Below are 20,932 nucleotides of genomic sequence, written 5' to 3'. Positions count from 1 at the left end.
CTTGATGTTGGGCGATGAATGTGTGTGTTAGGAAGGAAGAACCGGGGTGCGTTTGTTCTTGTCTCTCTTTAATGTCATTTCACTTCATCTTGACTACAATGAGAGATACAAATTTACAACCATTTCCTTCACTTTATTAATTATGTTTCTTTTTTTTCTATTTGTTTGTTGAGTGAGTGGTGCAATAGTTGGAGAGAAGTAAAAAAGTTAAAAAAAAAAAAAATTGAAATTAATTTTTTTAGCCTAAAAAATATTTTAATCCAGGACTAGTTCGGCACTGCACCAAATACTTCACTAGTTTTATCCCGCTTAGTCCAAACCAAGTCAGTCCAGCTTAGTCCCCGAAGTTAATCCAGTCCGAGATAGTCCGATGCAACGAACGCACCCTAAGTAATTTACCATTGCAACAACAACAACTAAATTTCCGTGTTCAATTCTCTCATCCTCATATCACAAGTAAAACAACTAACTTATAGCGTAAACGAGAAATTTCTTTATTACATAGGATTATTGCATTTCATTTAGCACATAGGATGGGATTATTGTCTTATGACAACTCAAAACTAATCCATTGATACCCTTAAATCATTACATGATCAGTAACTGCAAACTTGCAAACTGCGATGATACAAATGTTGCAGACTAAAGAGAGCTTCAAGTATGCTGCAAAAACAGATAAATGAAAGGACTTATATGATAAACAACTCAGCTCCTGGAGGTAATTGTGTTCCAATTAGCTGCAAAGCATGCTCCTTTGTTGCTTCTAATTTCTCCTCCGTTGTAGCAAACTCTAGCAGTCTATAAGCTAATTTGACCTTTTCAAGTTCGATGATAAACTTTTCAAGTACCACAGCATTTTCCACCAGATACATGGCAAACTCCGTATCGATAATTGACCCGCCCATCCCAATGAACCCAGAAAATCTCACCTCCTTAAGGCATTGATGAGGACATCTTTTAATCTCCTGCATGTTTCTGGTAACGCCCTCGCAAACAAGTCCCCATTGTATCTGCAAGAGGGGCATACCACAATCATATTAATCTTCTCATGACAAGTTACTTCAACACACAGAAGTTTGAGAAAATGACTTGTAGTTTAGTTGGTTAGGAGTGTCCACCCTCATACCCAAGGTCTCTGAGTTTGGTTCCTCCTCCCCCACTATCGCTCGTATCAAAAGTTCAAAACAAGTAGAAGTTTCATGCGTTAATGACAAAAAAATCACAAATGGTAAAAATACGCTTTCCTGTTGCTTTTATTTTCCACTCGGTTGTTCAATGAACACTAATCTCAACCCTATGCAAAAAATTGAAAAAAACAGATAAAAACTTCAAAAATTCCAAATGAACATTAAGTTCATCATTTTAAATCCATGCTTTTGCGATTTCTAGGAGGAACGGAATTATCAATAATACAATGTTGATGACCACGTTAATATATTTGAAAAGTAGAGGATCAACATATGACTTCTAAAAACCACGTTAATAGATGTATTGAATTTACCTGGAATGTTAATCTCTGCAAGAAGGGAGATTGCTCTAACAAGGAAGTCATATCCAGGAGACTTTGCCCACCATTTTTGGCATGTACAGTCAACGACAAGTCTTTGAGACTAGTTAATTCGGGAAATTGTGGGAGCACAACATTTGTCTGAAAGACAGGAACACAAAGACTTGAAAATGATCAACCAACAAGTACAAGAAGCTAGGAAAATTTTAAAGTAAATAACAGGTTGAGAGTCTAACCCTTCTCAGATTCATCCACAGGTGGAGAGTCTGTAGATATGAAAGTCGAGCTGATATCGACAGAAGATGTTTGGTAATGCTATCAGGTTCGTCTTCAGAGAGAGATACGTCAACGAGCTTGGGTGCATGTTTCAAAACAATTCCTCTTCTATACACATTTTGTCCGCGATATATAAATGACACAAGATTAGGGGCAGAAATATCAACTCTGACTATGCCACCGCAATAACTTATTTGTAGGAACTTCAACCGGAGTGATGAACCAACTGCTTTAACAGCATAAAGATCGCTTGAGCGACAAATACTGAGGTGTTCAAGAAGTTGACATTGGGATAGAACCAGCCCAACAACTTCATCAGTTATAGGTATGTACTTCAAAGAGAGGTGTCTGAGGGACTTAATGCGTGAAACACCAAAAGGGTTGTTGAAGGGCTTCTCCCAAGACTTGGCGTCTTTTTCTATCGATTTGTCTATCTCAAGCCTTTGAACTTCCTTTTGAATTGCAAATTCGATAAAATCATCGACATTATCCGAGCTATAACAAGATGCACAAATTCTGACTCCATCTACGGTTGGACCCTGATGCGATCGCAGGACTTTAGTCACCACCGTACACGGTGGTGGTGATGGTGGGCGAATTAGTCTTGGAATCCCATCGGGGTGCCTAGATCTTGAACCGGAACCCGCTGAGGAAGAACCACCTCTGCATTCACCTAAGTTTAAAGGTGTTAAACCCTGGCGCAATTGCCGGATTCGTTGTCTTCTGTTTGTCGCTTCTTCTAGACGACGTCTCTCTGACCGATTAACTGTTGTGGTCCTTGTGGAGGTACGTGGATGTTCACCATCATGATGATCAAAGTTGAGACTTGTAACATGTGTCCACAAATATCTCCACCTCTTAGAGAGGATACTAGTCCTTGCTACTTCCTTAATCCTCAACGGGGAAATGATGTCAACCAGAATCGCGTCCGGCAGTTGACTAATCCGATCCTCCAACGGATTACTTGTTTCTCCCTTATCACACAAATTCATTGGAGCTTTATCTTGTTTTTTATCATATGTTGATGCAGTTGGAATTTCCATCGAACCTTCTTCGATTTGCTAACTATTGAACTTAATACTGGAACAATTTAGCCAGATAAGCTGCAGATTCTGAGGCAAATCAGCAAAATTTACAAAGAACCAGTCAGTAAGTATGCCAGAGCCTAGAGTCTCATGCTAGCTACTAGCTAGTCAGTTTAGCAGCTAAATTACTTAATAATCGATTTGAAACTTCCAAACACGATGAATGTAACTAAATTACTTAATATTCGTCGATTTCAAAGGCGATAAAATATAAATTCATGGAAGATATCAAATAAGCTACATAATGTTAAATCAGAAAGAGCGAGGAAGAAGGGAACTTACTTGTTTTTAGGATTTCGTAACTGGTTTTCGGGGAGATCGGAGAGAGGAGGAGGAGGAGGAGGTGGTGGTGGTGGTGGTGGAGGGGTGGGCACCGCGGTGAGGGTTGGGTGTGGCTCAGGTGATGATTGGCCAACGTGGACAGCTGGAAATGTGGGTGGGTGTTGGGGTTGGAAAATGGATACCCGAGCTTACTAGAGAAGTTAACACGTAGAAAAAAAGAGGCATGGAGGAAACATAAAGCTAGATACCTTCCTCTTTATACTTTTCTTTGCACCTTCAAGTCACTATTTAAATATGTCACTTAGTCCTACGATCAATGGTATTCTTCTTTACTTATAAGTGGAAGGTTTTAATTTTGATTCTCTCCAAAAGCGAATTTAAATCACTTTATTGCCCCGCCCATCATGAGACTAAACTCCATTTTTCTTAGTAACGATAATATCGTTTGTTAAAAAAATAAAAAATCACCTTTTCAATATCATCTCTGTTGTAGCTTATTTTATCTGACAAATGGAATAGGGCTGGCAGTAGAGGGAGAGAGTGAGATAGATGTGTTTGTAGAATTGTAGGGGAATATGTGTGTTGTTATCCCTCCTACATTGTGCCTTTATTTATAGTAGTAAAAGGAGAGAAGATATTCCTTCTTCCCCAAGGAATACAAGATACAATAAGAAAGGATAACTAGAATCAAATCTAATCTATGATTTACACAATCACAGTTAAACTAGGAATTTTTACAACACTTTCCCTTGAGTGAGTAAATACTCAAGGTAGATTTAATATCATGCAGAAGTTGAGGAAGTTGACTCATCAGCACTGATTCTAAAGAACAACGCTTATTCTCAATAAGGTAGGAACTTGCATAAGTAGTAAGTCTCACTAAAAAACCCTAAGGCTATGGAAAGAGGGACAAAATCCATAGTCTAAGGAAAAATGCATGAGAGATGCAAAGTGAAAAGAAACGTCTAGATGACGTCATCAAGGATTTGACCAGCCCAAGGTGGGTGCCTCGTTAAAACCTAATTAGGTAGCAAAAACCCAATGGGAAAAATGCCCATAATCGTAAGGAAAAAGAGTACATTAAGATCAAGCAAGTATCTACAAGATACTCCCCCTGAGTATGACATAATTCCAAAGAGAAATAGCAAAGTTACAACTCAGAAAGTTTACGTATACTAATTTCATGAACAAACTTCTAAAACGTCGTCTTTGGTAGTGATTTGGTGAGAGGTCGGCCATATTGTCTTGTGAACGGATTTGTGTGACTTCAATCTTCTGATACTCTTGTCGTTGATGTGAAAAGAAAAACTTCGGCGCAATGTGCCTAGTGTTATCTCCTTTGATGTAACCCTTCTTGAGTTGTTCAATGCAAACTGCATTGTCTTCAAAGATCGTCGTCGGGACATCAACGGCGAGATAAAGATCGCAGGAGCTTGGAATATGGCCCACTACTGCTCTTAACCAAAAGCATTCCTGAGTTGCTTCATGTAAGGCGAAAATTTCAGCATGGTTAGACAAAGTGGCAACTAAGGTCTGTTTAGTTGACCTCCAAGAGATTGCGGTACCTCCAACAGTAAAGGCATAACCCGTTTGAGAACGCACCTTGTGCGGATCAGATAAGTATTCTGCGTTGGCATAACCAACAAGGCGAGAATCAACTCAAGGAGCATAGAGTATGGCATCACTCGAGGATCTATAAGGATAGAACAAGCCCAAATAATACTCCTTCAGGTGCGTGGCAGTTCTCTCGAGCTCTTCAGGAGTTCCGATGAGGTTTATGTCATCAACATATACAATACTATTAAAAGCATATTCAATTTGATGCATATGTATTTCAATAAGTTAATGCACATATTTTTTATGCAATTCATGGCAAATATCAAATTCACATAATTCAACAATTATGATTATGATGCAAACACAATTTATGTAGAATCTAAAATTCATAAAACGTAAAGTTGGGTCATGCATCATGGTGAATGTTCATGCTATCAAAGCTGCAAAAATATCGACATAAAAACCATTGTTTTGAAAGAACCTGATTGCGTGATAATATGGATGAACTAGTTTGATGCAGAAAAATTCTTCAAAGTCAAATTCCTAAGCACAATGATATGAGCGTACTAATAATGTGTTGTAGCCTATTTTATCTGACAAAGGGAATAGGGCCAGAAGTGCAGGGCGAGAGTGAGAGAGATGTGTTTGTAGAATTGTAGAGGAATATGTGTGTTGTTATCCCTCCTATATTGTGCTTTTATTTATAGTAGTAAAAGGAGAGAAGATATTCCTTCTTCCCTAAGGAATACAAGATACAATTAGAAAGGATAACTAGAATCAAATCTAATATAGGATTTACACAATGACACTTAAACTAGGAATATTTACAACAATCTCTAAATAATAAATTATTTTTATTTTATTTTATTATAGTTGATGTACACTAATAGTTATTAGAAAGAATTTGAACCGAGACATAATGAGTTAAAAACGAAAAAAAATAATAAATAATTACAAAATTGATCTTTTTAGTACAAAATTGATTTAACATATAACTAAGGAAATTGTTATTGCCCAAAAATAGTTATTTTGCACTCTCCCACTTGTTTTTCCTTTATGAGCACTTTTCCTCTTGCTTATCTCCTTTATATTTTCACATGTTAGGAGCCTTAGTTACAGTTTAAGACTATATTAATTCTCAGTTCTCAATGATGAATATTTAGGAATGATTCTGCAATTACTATATTTTTCATATTATATTTGTACTACCTCGCTAATAAAGGTAGAGCCCATCAACACGAGTGTGTCCTATCTCTATTAAATAAGAGTACAAATATGGTATAAAAATATGATAAGAGTAACAGTTTTGATATTTAGATATTAAGATAGAATCTTGTTATTCTCACCTATTCATTCAATTTTCCGACCCACTTTATATAAATTTTGTTATGAACATTTTCATTAAGGGAAGACATGTGCGAAAAATAAGACTTATAAGAAAATCTTTAAAATTCTAAAATAAATATGAAAAAAAAGGGACCTCTAACATTATATGATAAGTACCATAAGAGCATCTTCATTAGTAGCATAAGAGCATCTTTCAAATGATCTGTGTCGATGCAAATTTCGTTGTCTTCATTCTTGACGAAAATGCACCTGCAAAACAATCAACACCTTTGATCAAAGACCAAAAGTCTCACGTGACCACAATCAGTTGGGGGGGGGAGGGGATTTTGGCCAATAGATCCCTGATGCCTAAGTTAGTCTCCCTGAAAAGAGTGAGTGTTTAGAGTTTTCTGTATATAGAAAAGACCCATTTTTGGTGGAGAAATGGGGTACTATCCATTAGGGTAGGATTTGGTCAAAATATTATATTATGTAAATAATATCTTGGAATTAAAGGTAATTATCTCTAATTAAATATAATTGGGATTACTTAGTTGATATAGTTTGTCTTCAATTGAGAGTATATTAGTGATAGGATTTAGGGATAATCCTATCATTAAGTACCTTTGACATTTTCCACGTGCAGTGAAGCTCTGAGCAGTCATAGTTTGTTGCTTGCATGTCTTAGGATGCTGAGCTACGCATGGGATGCCCTGCTTATTTAACAATGGTTGTCTTGTTTTTTTTCGCTGAAAGTCCACGTGTCGCCTCCAGGAATTATGGGACTATTTTTGGCTCCACAATATGTCAAAAAGTTCACATCAAAAATAACATTAAAATAAGGGCTCGTTTGGATATGCTTTTAAAATGAATGAAAGCACTTTTAGAGAAAATATTTTTGGGTTTCAAAAGCACCTTAAGTGCTTTATGCAAAAAGCACCAGTTATGTGCTTTTTCAGGATTTACTTGCATCTTTACTAATGATTGGTTCTAAAAATATTTTCACCAAAAACACTTTCAGTCATTTCAAAAGCAAAACGAGCTCTAAGACAACACTAGTGATGTCTTCATTTCTCAATCAAAGTTTATAGACCATTTGTTGAAAAAAGGCTGGAAAGGAATCTTGTAAATCATGTCTTACTCCTTGTAAATCTCACACACAATTACTTAAGGATGAAGGTACTCCATTGACTAAGTCCACAATGTTTAGGAGCTTACTATGAGCTTTACAATGTCTTGCTTTTACAAGGCCAGACATTACTTTTTCTGTCAATTATGCCTGTCAATTTATGTCCTCTCCCACTAATGCTTATTTCTATTTAGTCAAAAGAAATTTAAGGTAAGAGTAGTTTTAATTAGACCCAAAAATTATCTTTTTACACCACAAAAACAACAACAACAAAACATTTTCCCACTAAGTGGGGCTGGCTATTACCAAAAATTATCTTTCTATACCCATTTACAAAAATTATTCTTCATAATTCCCATTTTACCTTTATGCAAAATAATCTTTCTACACCTATTTTCAACCTAACGGTTGAAACCCATCCATCACCAGACATAGCGCCACCACCATGAGCCTCCCTCTCAATTTTATCTTCGCTACCCTCTCCCCTAACAAAAGTTACATCGGACCTAATCCCGACACCTACACATCCTATTACGTCTTTAACTTCTTCAATGACAAGTTGTCCACGACATTCGCCAACGACGACGCTTAGTTCCACCTCATTACCTGCACGCTCCATCACCGCCAAGGTTTGGTCTAAAGTGGCAGTTTCAGCCCCCATCGTTGTGGCCAAAAACACCAGGCGAGATCTGATCCTATTTGACTACATCTGGCAGAGTATTGTCGAAAATAATGTTGTTCGGGTTTTGATCTTTTTTTTTTTTTTTTTTTTTTTCCTTTCAGTTTTTGTAAGGGTAAAATTGAGAGTTTAGGTGCAACAATATTAAAGTTGGGTGTGAAAACAGGAGTTGGGTACAAATAAAATTTCCCTTAAGGTAATTGCAAGATACCATCAACTGTAACTTTATAAACAAGGCGTACATGATTCTGCCTATAACTTTATAAATAAAGCAAGTTTCTTAGTAGTAGTATAATACTAAATGATTTACCATCGCAACAACAACAACGACAACTAAGTTCTCGTGTTCGATTCTCTCATCTTCATATCGCAATTAAAACTAATAATTTAAAGGGTAAACGAGAAATTTCTTTATTACGTAGGATTATTGAATTTTATTTAGTACATAGGGTGGGATTATTGTCTTATGAACAATATCTCCAAGACTAAACTTTAATTGAGCAATATTTTTTTTAGGCAAAAGGCCTTTGATTGTAACAATCCAAGTTGTCCCCCGTATTCACTCCCAGTATCTGAGAGTACCTTCTGTAGAACCCGATGCGACTAGCAACCCTACCATCCTGACCCTTCCCGCATTCAACCCCTCCGTTGATGATGTTGGTGATCACTCCATACCCGGGAACCCGACCCGCTGATCTGTCTGCACTAGATGGACTCCACCTACCAGTGATGACATCATGGCTTGATGGCTTGTTTCCCTGTGGAGTCATCCAGAACCATATAGCTGTCATGAATGATACAACCGGGTCCGTGGCCACTAGATCCGGGTTGTTTATCAGATCCTTTCCGATTGCCTTACCCGCTTGACCATAGTTGTAGTTGCTGGAAATGTCAACAAGTTGAAAAACATGTCAATCTCCCCTCAACTGTCAACATGGTGTTATATTTCATCTTTGTTATTTGGTAAACCTATATATTCTTGAAAGATAATGGCTTTTTACACTCATGTTTTTTCTTTATGCACTTATTTGTTTGAATATTAACGCTTTATTATTTATTTATTTGATTTATTTAATTTAAATATTAAAAATAAAAATATATGTGAAAAATGTGGCGTGCAAAAATCAATTTAGTACACTAATTAAAACATAAACTTGTTCACCCCTATTCATATATTACATATATTAGAAACACTACTAAATGATTTTACGGTTACACCCGATTACTTTTCTTGACCAACTACCATGTTGGTGAATACTTTGATGTTGAAAGATAAGAGAGACGGCTGGTTTGGTATTGCTGTGCTTTGAAAAAAAGCTGCTTCTGCTGTGATGTGAGAATAAGCAGCTGTGAAATAAAGCAGCAGAGTGTTTGGTAAACTTTTTTGTAAAAGTGCTTTTGAAAGAAAAAAAGCAGTATTAGAGTGTTTGGTAAACTTTTATGTAAAACAGATGTGAAAAAAAGCCGGTTTTTCAAAGCTAGGTTTTGCAGCTTCTTGTTTTTGGCTTTTTTTCATCCAAAACTGTGAAAAAAAGCTGAAGCTGAGTGTTTACCAAACACAAAAACAGTTCCCAGCTTTTTTTGATAGCAGCTTTTTTCAGAATCACCTCAGTACCAAACCAGGTCTTACTGGGTAAGTTGGATGGGTCCTCTGCCATAGTATTTCTTGCCAGCAGCACATGGATATTGACTGGATGGTGTGCAATACACATCTTGGTTTCTTTCATTGACAAAGCAATATCCCCATGCATAAGGACCATCTGGTGCACTTGCCCATCCTCCTACATAATTAAATTGATGATTAAGCACAAAATAATGATCATGTATAGTAATGTTCCATACTAAAAATAAAGAATTCGTATGTTATAACTATCAAAATGATGCGTCCAATTTTTTTATAAGTGATATATACCAAATTCTTTTAAATTACCAAAAAAGAGATTCGAACTTGAATGCAGATACAGAAATACGCTGACCTAACTAATTTGGTTATTTAGTAACACTCTTACTACAAAGACGATCGTGACTAAACTAGTTTTTATGATCTCATGGCAGTTTAAACACAGAAATCTAAACAAGAAAACATGACCGTTAGTTTAGTACTGACCAGTAGTCTCATGAGAGGTTTGAGCCAAGAAAGCAGCAAGCTCTTTTTTGCGAGTAGCAACATCACCAGTTGTGCCAAACCCATTAAAAGACCGAGCAGCAGCAATGAAAGCATCATACTTGTAAAACCCATTACTAGGGCACCTCCCATCGTTTCGATACTTAAGCATTTGATCAAAAACAGACGAGCTAACGAGGCTGCTAATATCACCACCGCCACTTGGGGTTGGGGTTGGAGTAGGGTTAGGGGTTGAGCCACATTGGCTCTGGCAACCGGCAGCGCAGTAGTCAGATGTGGTGCCGCACCACCCATGCTGGCTACAACACAGCCCATTTGGGCACACGGCACCACCAGCTTGCCTCCCACATTGCTCTGCTGAGATCCCAATCAGCAAACTTAGGGACAACAAGATAAGGGCTTGCAACTTCATTTTTTTTTCTTTTCCGTGAAAGTGTTTGATGGTTTTTCTGATCTATGAACTGGGTTTTGGGGTGTGTGAGTATATATAGTGTTTTGTGAAGCGGTTTTGTTTGACTTTTTTCTCAATTTGGGTTGTGGGTACAAGTTTCTTCTTGAAGATCAAGTGCCCCATTTTACGCGCTTTTCTAGCTGGTTTCGTTTTTTGTGGAAATTGCAGAAAAAATGTTTATATTTAGTGACGTTGAATTTTGGGAGGATATGCAAAAGGAGACCTAAATATGTATGGTTACTGATTGACTATTTCATCTCATATATTTCTGAATGTCATTGCGAAGGAAAATATGTAAATTGACTCAATTTATCCGGAATTTGTTGAAAATATGTTACCCTTCGGTCTTGCTAAATGAAAAGGAAAGATCAAAGCGAATATCAATTTTAGGTGGGACAATCTTAACTATTTGAAATAAACAAACTTACAAAATGAATAGTTTCGTCCTAGTGTGAGTAAAAGTTAGTATTGGTAATTTTCATCTTTATTGGTGATCATATATGCTTTGAGCTGAGTAAAAAGCTAGTCTTGGTCATGGGATAGCGTTATTGATCCAAAGTGAGGGTTAGAAAATTTTGGTTTTTACCAATTAGTTTCAATCAACTTTGGATTTAACCTTTTAGTGGATCGGTTAGAAAATTTTGGTTCTGTACCAATTTTTCTCACTTTGGATTAACCTTTTAGTGGATCTCACAAGACCATTTAGTTGAATCCGAGATAGAATGCATTTTTTTCGAGTTCCACATTGATGGGAGGTCAGAGTAGGTTCTGGCCAAGTGCAAACAAGACGACCATCTGGGGCCTAAAAAAATTAGGGGCATTGAAAATATTGGATACTTTATATGAGTTTATAAGAAAGCTTAATAGATTCGCCCCAATGTCTTATTTCCCCACCCACATTATAATCCCACCATCATAAAAAGTTAAAAATTTAAAATGTTATTTCCACACCTACTATTATTCTTAAAGTAATCTCCAATGTGCTATTTCATCACCTACTATTATTCCTAAAAAATTGAAATGCTATTTCTCAACAATGAAGTCTCATCCGACAATGATCTACCAGTAAATGAGTGACCCTTTAATTGTTCTGTTGATGTGTGATTATGCACTCTAATAAGTACCATCAATATTTAATCATCATCATTTGCTAGATTATTACCCTTTAATTGGAAAGGGCATCCACACTTTTTTGTTAAAGAATTCTTTTTATCCTCATCATTTATGTCTTTTTGCAAAGTCGGCTTACATTCTTTTTACAACCCAATGCAAATTTAGGGCTCCTGTTACCTTTTTGTGCACAACCTATTGTTATTACAATATCTTTTAAGGTTTTTAGCGGTCATTTTACAGATGAACAAACTTGTAATTAAAAAAAAGCAATAACAATGGGTGGAGAGATAGGACACTGGATGGGAATAACAACACTCGTTTATAAATAGTAAACAATTTGATTCATCATCAAAGTATATCTTTGGTAGTGTTAGTATTGGTTGTATTTAGTATTTCTTTGGTAGTAAACAATTAATCCTGAATGTTATTATTGTACTTAAACTCGTCATTAGAACCCACTAATGGTGATTATGCTTAAACCTATGTATTGTGTAAATTAATGAGAACTCCTCTATCCCGTGGACGTAGCCAAACTTAGAGTGAACCACGTACATCTTGTGTTTGTTTCCCTATATTTATCTCTTTACATATTATCATCACTAGGTGACCGGAGCAACCGAGCGAAGATCACCAACTTGAACTTTACGTTGTTCCAAAGTCTCACTAATTTTGTGCATCAACATATTCTATTTAGGATTGTATTAGGTAAATTAAAGGTGCACCGATGCTTCTCCTAAAAGATCTACGAATGAACCAAAGTTTCGTTGTACAATTAAATTGGGAATCCTAGAACATATCTTGGAAAAGAAAAGAAAGTGTACTTTCCTATTCTATATAGAATAGGAATCTTAATTAGAAAATATGCATGTAAACCACATCCTATACTTATAAATAGGGTGCAGTAAGGCTAGGAAAAGTGTGAAAATAGTCAAAGACAGCAGCTGGAAAAAAGAGAGACGACCGCCTTAGTTTAGGGTGTGCAAAAGGACTGTATCTCTATTATTAATCAAAGAAACCATAGTTTCTCTACCCAGGGAAATCACAACTGGACATAGGCAAAAGTTTTGCTGAATCAATATAAATCTTGTGTCTTTCTAGTTCTCTTTATCTTTCAAAATTTAGTCTATTGCCGAATACATCAAGGAGTAAGATCAAGAGGGATTCAGATTATAACAATTGTTATCGAGAGCTTAGTTCAAGGTGTTATACGATGTCAAAAGGAAAGACGACTACAGACTTAGGGTTGCGTTAAAACCTTTTGACGGCAAGGATGCCTTCACGGATTGGCAAAGGATGATGAATCATGTACTGATACAGCATGATTTGGATGATGTACTCGTTGGTGAGAAACCTATGATTATGATAGTAGGGGCATGGACCAAGGTTCTCAAGAAGGCCAAGAGCTCCTAGATCCACCTCACGAAATTAGTCAGGCCCTACATCATAGAAAATATGATAACTAAGTAAGCATGAGACAAGTTGGAGAATGTTTATATGGGCAAAATTGTGTCAGTAAACATTTTCTCAATGATGAATTATTTGGGCTTCGACTAGAAGGAGGTGATTGTTGTTGGTTTGCATGCTAGTAGAGAACAACACACGGGCAGGAAGCCCAACGCCCAAAAATTAGTCAATTTAATTCTGGCTCAGTAAGGACCAAGCCCATATGGGCTGAAGACAGTAGTAGAACTTCCCATGCCCAAAAAACTGGGGTGGGGACTGAAATGAACAAAGACATCAGAGAAAAATGGGAGGTCTGGCCCATTTAGGCTGGGCTACTGCAACCGATCCAAGAAGGAAGCCCAGAGGCTTTTGGATATAGGCCGAGCGAGAGAAGGCCTAAAGGTTTCTGGGGTGGGCTGAAGGTTAACCCAACAAGGCTGAGTGTCGGTGTCACGAAAAATGGTGGCGTAGCAGCAGGCAGCAGTGACCTTATGCCAAGGGGGTCGTGGCTTCGACTGGAACCCAGTGATCGAGACAGAGGAAAAATTCATCGACGTTAAAATTCAAAACCCGTGGATTTTCGAAATCGAAGTTCGAAAATCCGGCGAGATTTCGGCGTTTCGGCGAAAATCTCTACAATCCACGTTGGGAATGACTTCGGGTCATCAGGGTTGGCGAGTTATCACCAGAAACTGGTGATCCATGACGGCTGGGCCCAACTTTGGGCGAGGTCCATGGTTGCCCATGTCCAAGGACATGGACGATGCCAAAACGACGTCGTTTTGAAGGTTTTGGCGGAGCAGTTTAGCTCTAGGGCTCGGTGGCTCGGCTCAGCTGCACAGGCTGCAGGCCTGGCGCGCTGGTGGCTCAAATGATGTGGCTCGCTCGGGTTTTTGTTTTAAAAAAAACTAATTTATGTTTTTTTTTTTTTTTTGGAGTTTTAACGAAAAGTCTTTACTTTAACGAAAAATTATATTTTTACACTAAAAAGTCAATCTTGGTGCTATTCACTTTACCATTTATTTTGTTCTTATCATTAAAACTCAAAGTTTTCAAACTATTTTCATTAGTTTTCATTTTTTTTTTTTTTCCTTTCCTTCTTTCACAATCATCAATTCTCAATACAAATGCGGAAAATAATGTGAATACAATTTAAGCATAATCTTTAATCTGTAACATGTAAAAGTTGGGTTTAAGTATTCTGGTGAATGTTTTGTGTAATCGAAGTTGAAAAATATCGATAATTAAGACCATATTTTAGAACAATCTAGATTGCATGAATATAAATGTGAATTGGTTTGTAACAAAAAAATACCCTTCAGATTCCTTAGTGTAATGTTAAGAGTGTGTTGATAATGTGTGGGGCCCAATTTTATTAAAGGAAAAGAGAGGGCGCGGCAGTATAGAGGGTGGAGAGAATAAGGCATAGGAAAATTGTAGGATGTATATCCCTACACCAGCACCTTCATTTATAGTAAAACATGAGAGAGAAACTTACTCTCCAAGTAATACAAAATCTAATAGGAAAGAATCACTTGTATAAAGAGTAATCCTGAACTCAATCTACTTGGGATTTATACAATCATGCATGTGCTAACTATTAATAACAACATCCTCATTGTCAATATTATTAAAAGAGTGCCCAAAGTGTCCATCTCTAATGTAACAGACACTATATCACGCGATACTTCGGATTATGAATTGATTAAAAAATTTCGCACTTAGAGAGTGACAGAACCAAGATCACTACACTTTTTGTTTCTTTTGAGTTCCTTTTTCAGAGTCGGTGCTACTTTTATTCAAAGAGTATTTCCTTGCTACTTTTGTTTGTGGTTTTGTGCACATAATCTCTGAAGTGGTAGGTTATGAAGGTGATTTAATATTTGTAAATTATTATCTGGTAAAGTTTTTTTGTTAGTTATTATTTGGTAACTGGCATAATAGTGCTCGGTCTTCACTAGCTCAAGGGCAAGACCAGGAATCCAAATAGGTGTCGACCATTTTTTTTATCTTGTTGGAGTGGAATTTTTGCGTACTTAGAAAAGGCCAAACTTTCCAAAGATGGGATGAACTATAGCTTAGAGGAGTCACTATCTAATTTTGCTTCTAAATTTATCGGAGTTAATCTTTCGAATCAAAGTTTATGAACAATAATTATTGAATTAAACAAACAATATTTAGACATTATTCGTACATATACACAAATTTAGAGAATTTCTTAATAGTATTATAAGGTTAAGTGATTCGCTTTTGTAACAAGAACTAAGTTTTTGAGCTCGATTCTTTTCTTCACAATGTCGCAATAAAACCAATAACTTAGGGAGCTTTTTCTATGAAAATAGAAACAAGAAATTTCCTATTACATAGGATTATTATTGCATTTTATTTGGTACATGGGATTATAGTCATTTTCTTAGGCAAAAGGCCTTTGATTGTAACAATCCAAGTTGTCCCCCGGACTCACTCCCAAAATCTCACAGTACCTTCTGTAGAACCCGATCCGACTAGCAACCTTAGCATCCTGACCCTTGCCACATTCAAGCCCCCCATTGATGATGTTGGTGATCACTCCATACCCGGGAACTCGACCCGCTGATGTGTCTGCACTAGATGGGCTCCACGTACCAGTGATGACATCATGGCTTGATGGCTTGTTGCTCTGTGGAGTCATCCAAAACCATATAGCTGTCCTGAATGACACAACCGGGTCTGTGGCCACTAGATCTGGGTTGTTTATCAGATCCTTTCCGATTGCTGGACCCGCTTGACCATAGTTGTAGTTGCTAAAAAAGTCAAAGAAGTTGAAAAACAAGTCAGTCTTCATTAGTCAAAGTCAACAATTCAACAGATTATATTTATTATAAATTTTTCGATATGACTGTAACACTGTAACATTATATTATAACTCATATATTAAATAAGGAGTGCTTTTGTTTATCAACTCGACATTCACCCGAATTATAACATAAATATAAGCGATAATGAGTACATTTCCAGATCTTTTGCCAAGTTGGTGAATATTAATGCTTTCAAGTTGAAAAATAAGATAGACTTACTGGGTGAGTTGGATGGGTCCTCTGCCGTAATATTTCTTGCCAGCAGCGCATGGATATTGGTTCGAAGAACAATACACATCTTGGTTTATTTCATTGACAAAGCAATATCCCCATGCATATGGACCATCTGGTGCACTTTCCCATCCTCCTACATAATTAAATAATGTGTTAGAATACGGGGATACACGCTTTTAATCATATTTTGACACTTATATGTTAGGACATATTTTGTAAAGTATTTCTACGATTCCATCTGTCTACAATTTTATACATCATTTATAGAACATTCTTACAAAAAAATTAGATAAATCCAAAATCACTAAAACATTAATTCATAATGAAGAAAATTGACGAATATGGTTTAACAATAAAATACAAACTTTAATTCAACGGTCATATGATAGGGGATTTGTGGTAGACATGATTAAGGTAGTGTGAAACTCCCTTGAATATAATAAGAATTAATAAAGTCATATTTTCAATTGATTTTCAAATTTTGCCCCACGATCTAAAAACCTATTAGAGAGACGATCAGTCAATGTGATGCGTCAGTCAAAATGATTAGACCAGCTTTATTGTTAATTAAACACCAAACCTAAACAAACAAAAAAAAAGACATGACCAAGATTGAGTACTGACCAGTAGTCTCATGAGAGGTTTGTCCCAAGAAAGCAACAAGCTCTCTTTTGCGAGTAGCATCATCTCCAGTTGTGCCAAACCCATTAAAAGACCGAGCAGCAGCAACGAAAGCATCATATGTGTAAAACCCATTACTCTGGCAGCGTGGATCATTTCGATACTTCAACATTTGGTCGAAAACCGACGAGCTAATGAGGCTGCTGATATCACCACCACCACCACCACCACTTGGGGTTGGGGTTGGAGTAGGATTAGGGGTTGAGCCACATTGACTTTGGCAACCAGTGGCGCAGTAGTCAGATGTGGTGCCACACCACCCATACTGACTACAGCACAGCCCATTTGGACACACGGCGCCACCGGCTTGGCTCCCACATTGCTCTGCTGAGATTCCTAGCAACAAAGTTAGGGACAAAAGAATGAGAACTTGCAACTTCATTTCTTTTTCTTTATATATATATTTTTTTGTGAAGGTGTTTGATGGTTTTCTGATCTATGAATTAGGTCTTGGGTGTGTGTATTTATAGTTTTTTTTGGGAGCGGTTTTGTTTGACCATTTTTTCAAGTGTGCCATGCCATTTATTTGCTTCTTTCTTTCTTCGTTTTTGTTGTGAAAATTGTAGAAAATTATTTATTAGGAAAACTAATGAAAATGCTTGGAAACTTTAAGTTTTAACGATAAAAACAAAATAAATGGTAAAGTAAATAGTATCAGGTTCGACTTTTTAGTATAAAAATGTGGTTTTTCATTAAAAAAAAACAATACCGTGAACTTTTTGTTAAAACTCCTTTATTTATTTTGGCGACGTTAAGTTTGGTCAGGATGCTATGGCAGACCTAATGAAATTTGGCCAAGGATTGACTAGTTCATCTCTTTCTAGGCTCCCTTGAAACGCGTCAATTGATTAAGATCGTAGAATTTATGAAAATGGGCAGGCAGGAATAGTTGCGAACTAAACTTGTCGCTCACGTTTACTTTGAAGATCACTTTGTCAATTCAAAATTTGAACAGGAACTTTTAAGGGAAAGACATAATGCACAAAAATCTCTCTTGAATTTTTATGAGTTCACATTCACTTTTGATCCCGGTTTGACGACTCGAAAGTCTATATACATGAATGTATCTGAAATTTTGTTCTTAATATATGAACATTGTCTTGCTAACAAAAGGGAAAACAAAGCAAACTTCTCATTAAATTGAACAGATACAATTCTTCTTGTTATCATTTAAAATAATAATAGTTGAACTACATTACTTCATCTAAATCTCGGATTGTCCTTTCCTACCCACTTTCACACGCATGCTATCGTAAATTCGTAATCTTGCTTAGCAGATTAGATATCTTGTGTTCAAAGGTTGTATCTTGAAATTTTTTGACAATTAACATGCATGCAAAAAGAGGCGCTTACATCTTTTGAATCGTAATTAGGGGTGTAATTCGACAGATTGGGTGTTCAACCACACCTAAACCCAACATTTACAATTCAGTTTTGGGTTGGGTTTGGGTTCATTTGGGTTTAGGTTTGAATAAGGTTTAGGCTTGTGCGGGTTGGGTTCAGGTTTGCCCAACTTTATCCAATACAATCTTGTAATATCTTATTTTGCAGGATTTTTCAAATTTTTTTTCTCAAATAAAGCCAATACTAGCTAAAATTTCATTGTACACATCACTGTTTTCACAAAAGAAAACCAAATAGCAAGGGGATACTTTACACCAAATAGTATAGTAATCGCAAAACTTATATGTAGCTTTTATATATATATTATGAAGTGAGGTGCGTAATATGTGCATAATTGAATTCGGACTTGAAGTGGAGTTGGGTTTGAGTTGACATGACAAGACAAGGCATTGACCCAACTCAACCCAATAAATGATTGTGAGGTTGGGTTGGGTTTGGACAAGTTTTTAGTCATTGTAACATGTTCCATTATGTTTGAAATCAGATTGGGCATTGGTGGATTTGGATTGACCCAACCCAAATTGCACATCTAATTGTAATTACGTGCCTTTCTTGTTATTATAGGTCAGATTTTTAACTTACTCCTTCTTGGTTGAATGTTATGTTTATTAGTCTTTGTGTGTGATTGATGAATTTGGGTTGTTTTCATCATTGAATTTAGAGTTATTTGTTTATTTGCCTCCTGAACTTGTATGTAGTTGTCAATTTTCCCCTTGAACTTTAATTTTAGCCGATTACTCCTAAACTTTTATAAATGGGCAATTCCCCCCTTGGCATTAGATTTTAAAAACTTTCATTCAATTTTTCATTCTTTTTTCCCCTCATACAGTTGTTACATGTTGTTTCCGTGATCAAGATGGATGGAAAATTGGATGAAATTTTTTGAAATCTAACGTGAGGGGGGAAAGTGGCTATTTATAAAAGTTCAGGGGATAATCGGCTAAAATTAAAGTTTAAGGGGGAAATTGGTTAATTGAAAAAGTTCAAGGGAGTAATTGGCTAAAATTAAAGTTCAAGTGAGAAATTGGTAGCTAAATACAAGTTCAGGAGGCAAATCGACAAATATGCCTTGAATTTATGAGTTTTATGAGTATAATTAAAATTACCAAACTTTTCAACTTGGGACGCACTTCTTTATTATGTGTTAGTAAGCAAGAAACTTATCGGGTATTTGTTCATACGATCAACGAAAGTATGAACTACAATTGTTTAATTGAAATGTCTTTCTATTAGTTGCACCCTTTAAAAAATAAAAATAAAAACAGTTTAGCTGATGGCTTTCTCATGACAATCTACTTCTTTGGATTGGGGAAGACTCACACAACCAATTTAGACTCCCCTTTACCACCATCATACGATTCATCGGCGTTAGAAATCGAACCCAGAATATGTTGTATGAAGTACAGGTCTGGAATTCAACCTCAACCACTAAATCAGTGGTTCTATTAAATGCAATTCAGGTTGTGTGTAAAACGTGAACAAATTTGGGATTGTGGTTTGGTTATGTTCTATGAAGTGCATTAGTTTGGTTATGTTCAACGTAAATACTGGTGTAAAATTGATACGAGTTAGGAGCAAATACGAAAAAGATTAGATTTTCTTGAGAAAAACGAACAACAGAAAGAAGATTGCAAAGTTCAGGAATGAGAAAAACATTAAGAAGATGGAATTTAGTAGGACCAAGAGTTAGAGGAATTGTACCAGTATGGGTATATTCATCGAATCACCATTGCCCAAATAAACATTTTGGAACCGGCATATGGTTGGGGAGCAGAAAGTGTAGAGGATTGGCCCGTCATGTGGTGAGTGGCATTGGTGTCGAAGTAATATTTTGGATTAGACGGAAGAGTAAATTGGACTTCGGCAAGGAGATGAGCAGTATCGGGCCCATGGGGCGCGTGAGAACATGTGGCATGAGGGTGTTGAGAGGTATAGCATGATAACACCATGGAGGGCCTAAAAGGCAATAGCAGGTTTAGGTTGAAGAAGTTAAGATTCTATTATAAAATTAATTAACAATATAAGGAGTAGTCTAAAATTTTATAAACTCTTGTATAGTTTGGTTCTCATTGATGTGGGATTTTGTCCACACATTCTCATATGAGTGCCCAAGGCATGTGAGCTGCTGCTGCTGGGCCACGACTGCATGTTGTTGATGGACCATGCTGAATGCTGTGGAAGGGCCATGACTGCATGCTGTTGGGACTAAAGGTAGAGGGGATGCCATAAAAAAAAGAAAAACAAAAGCGGAACTTTGAAGCAACTAAGGGACAAAAGGGGAAGCTTCGGATAAGGGAAGGCTTCGTTTGGAGGAGACACAGAAAGCAAGAAGAAATGAAAAGGGTAATGGATGGTTGAGAGACGCAAGGATTGATGATGGAGCGATCGTAGAATACTCTGGAAGTTTGATGTAGGCCTTAAATGGGGAACGAAAATAAACTGTATTGAACGGGGAGAGAAGAAAGAAAACCAGGATCAACGAGAATGAAAACCTAGACAAATGATATCAGGTAGAATTATGACTTCTTGCATTGATGTTTAAAAAATATTTCAATATATATCGGTTATATTAATCCTTATTTAGTAGGAATCTTATACTAATAAAAATTATCGTATATTCTTATAATACATGCTACAATTACGGAGATAATTTCGAATTAATTAAATCTAGTCTAACAACTGAGTAGTCGTTTCCAAATAATATTTTTAAAAATTGCTTACGCATGCTGGTTAAAGGGTTTAATTTGAAATTTTTTAGTTTTCACTAAAATATGATATGGAAATTGGATTAAAATAAAGGGAA

At 36.5% G+C, this 20,932-nt stretch overlaps 3 protein-coding genes across 3 annotated transcripts; all 3 read right to left on the bottom strand.

Annotated features, from left to right (window-relative positions):
• Nucleotides 1–534: 534 nt before the first annotated feature.
• LOC137748268 (putative F-box/FBD/LRR-repeat protein At4g13965) lies at nucleotides 535–3,375 on the bottom strand. Its single transcript, XM_068488395.1, has 4 exons — nucleotides 3,151–3,375; nucleotides 1,744–2,895; nucleotides 1,502–1,648; nucleotides 535–1,010 (listed from the first exon to the last, which is right to left on the bottom strand). Exons 2-4 carry the CDS (start codon nucleotides 2,824–2,826, stop codon nucleotides 690–692), a joined length of 1,551 nt encoding a protein of 516 aa, XP_068344496.1. The 5' UTR covers nucleotides 2,827–2,895; nucleotides 3,151–3,375; the 3' UTR covers nucleotides 535–689.
• Nucleotides 3,376–8,236: 4,861 nt separating this feature from the next.
• Nucleotides 8,237–10,434, bottom strand: LOC137748333 (endochitinase-like). The gene is made up of 3 exons (XM_068488475.1): nucleotides 9,949–10,434; nucleotides 9,472–9,622; nucleotides 8,237–8,723 (listed from the first exon to the last, which is right to left on the bottom strand). Exons 1-3 carry the CDS (start codon nucleotides 10,376–10,378, stop codon nucleotides 8,354–8,356), a joined length of 951 nt encoding a protein of 316 aa, XP_068344576.1. The 5' UTR covers nucleotides 10,379–10,434; the 3' UTR covers nucleotides 8,237–8,353.
• A 4,802-nt stretch (nucleotides 10,435–15,236) lies between these two features.
• LOC137748332 (endochitinase-like) lies at nucleotides 15,237–17,149 on the bottom strand. Its single transcript, XM_068488474.1, has 3 exons — nucleotides 16,669–17,149; nucleotides 16,030–16,177; nucleotides 15,237–15,756 (listed from the first exon to the last, which is right to left on the bottom strand). The coding sequence occupies exons 1-3, from the start codon at nucleotides 17,105–17,107 to the stop codon at nucleotides 15,387–15,389; spliced, it is 957 nt and encodes a 318-aa protein (XP_068344575.1). The 5' UTR covers nucleotides 17,108–17,149; the 3' UTR covers nucleotides 15,237–15,386.
• Between the last annotated feature and the right edge of the window lie 3,783 nt (nucleotides 17,150–20,932).

This window comes from Pyrus communis, chromosome 10 (genome assembly GCF_963583255.1).
Source record: "Pyrus communis chromosome 10, drPyrComm1.1, whole genome shotgun sequence".
NCBI classification, from domain to species: domain Eukaryota; kingdom Viridiplantae; phylum Streptophyta; class Magnoliopsida; order Rosales; family Rosaceae; genus Pyrus; species Pyrus communis.
Note: the sequence above shows the minus strand (reverse complement) of the source record. Positions and strands in the feature narration are given on the sequence as shown.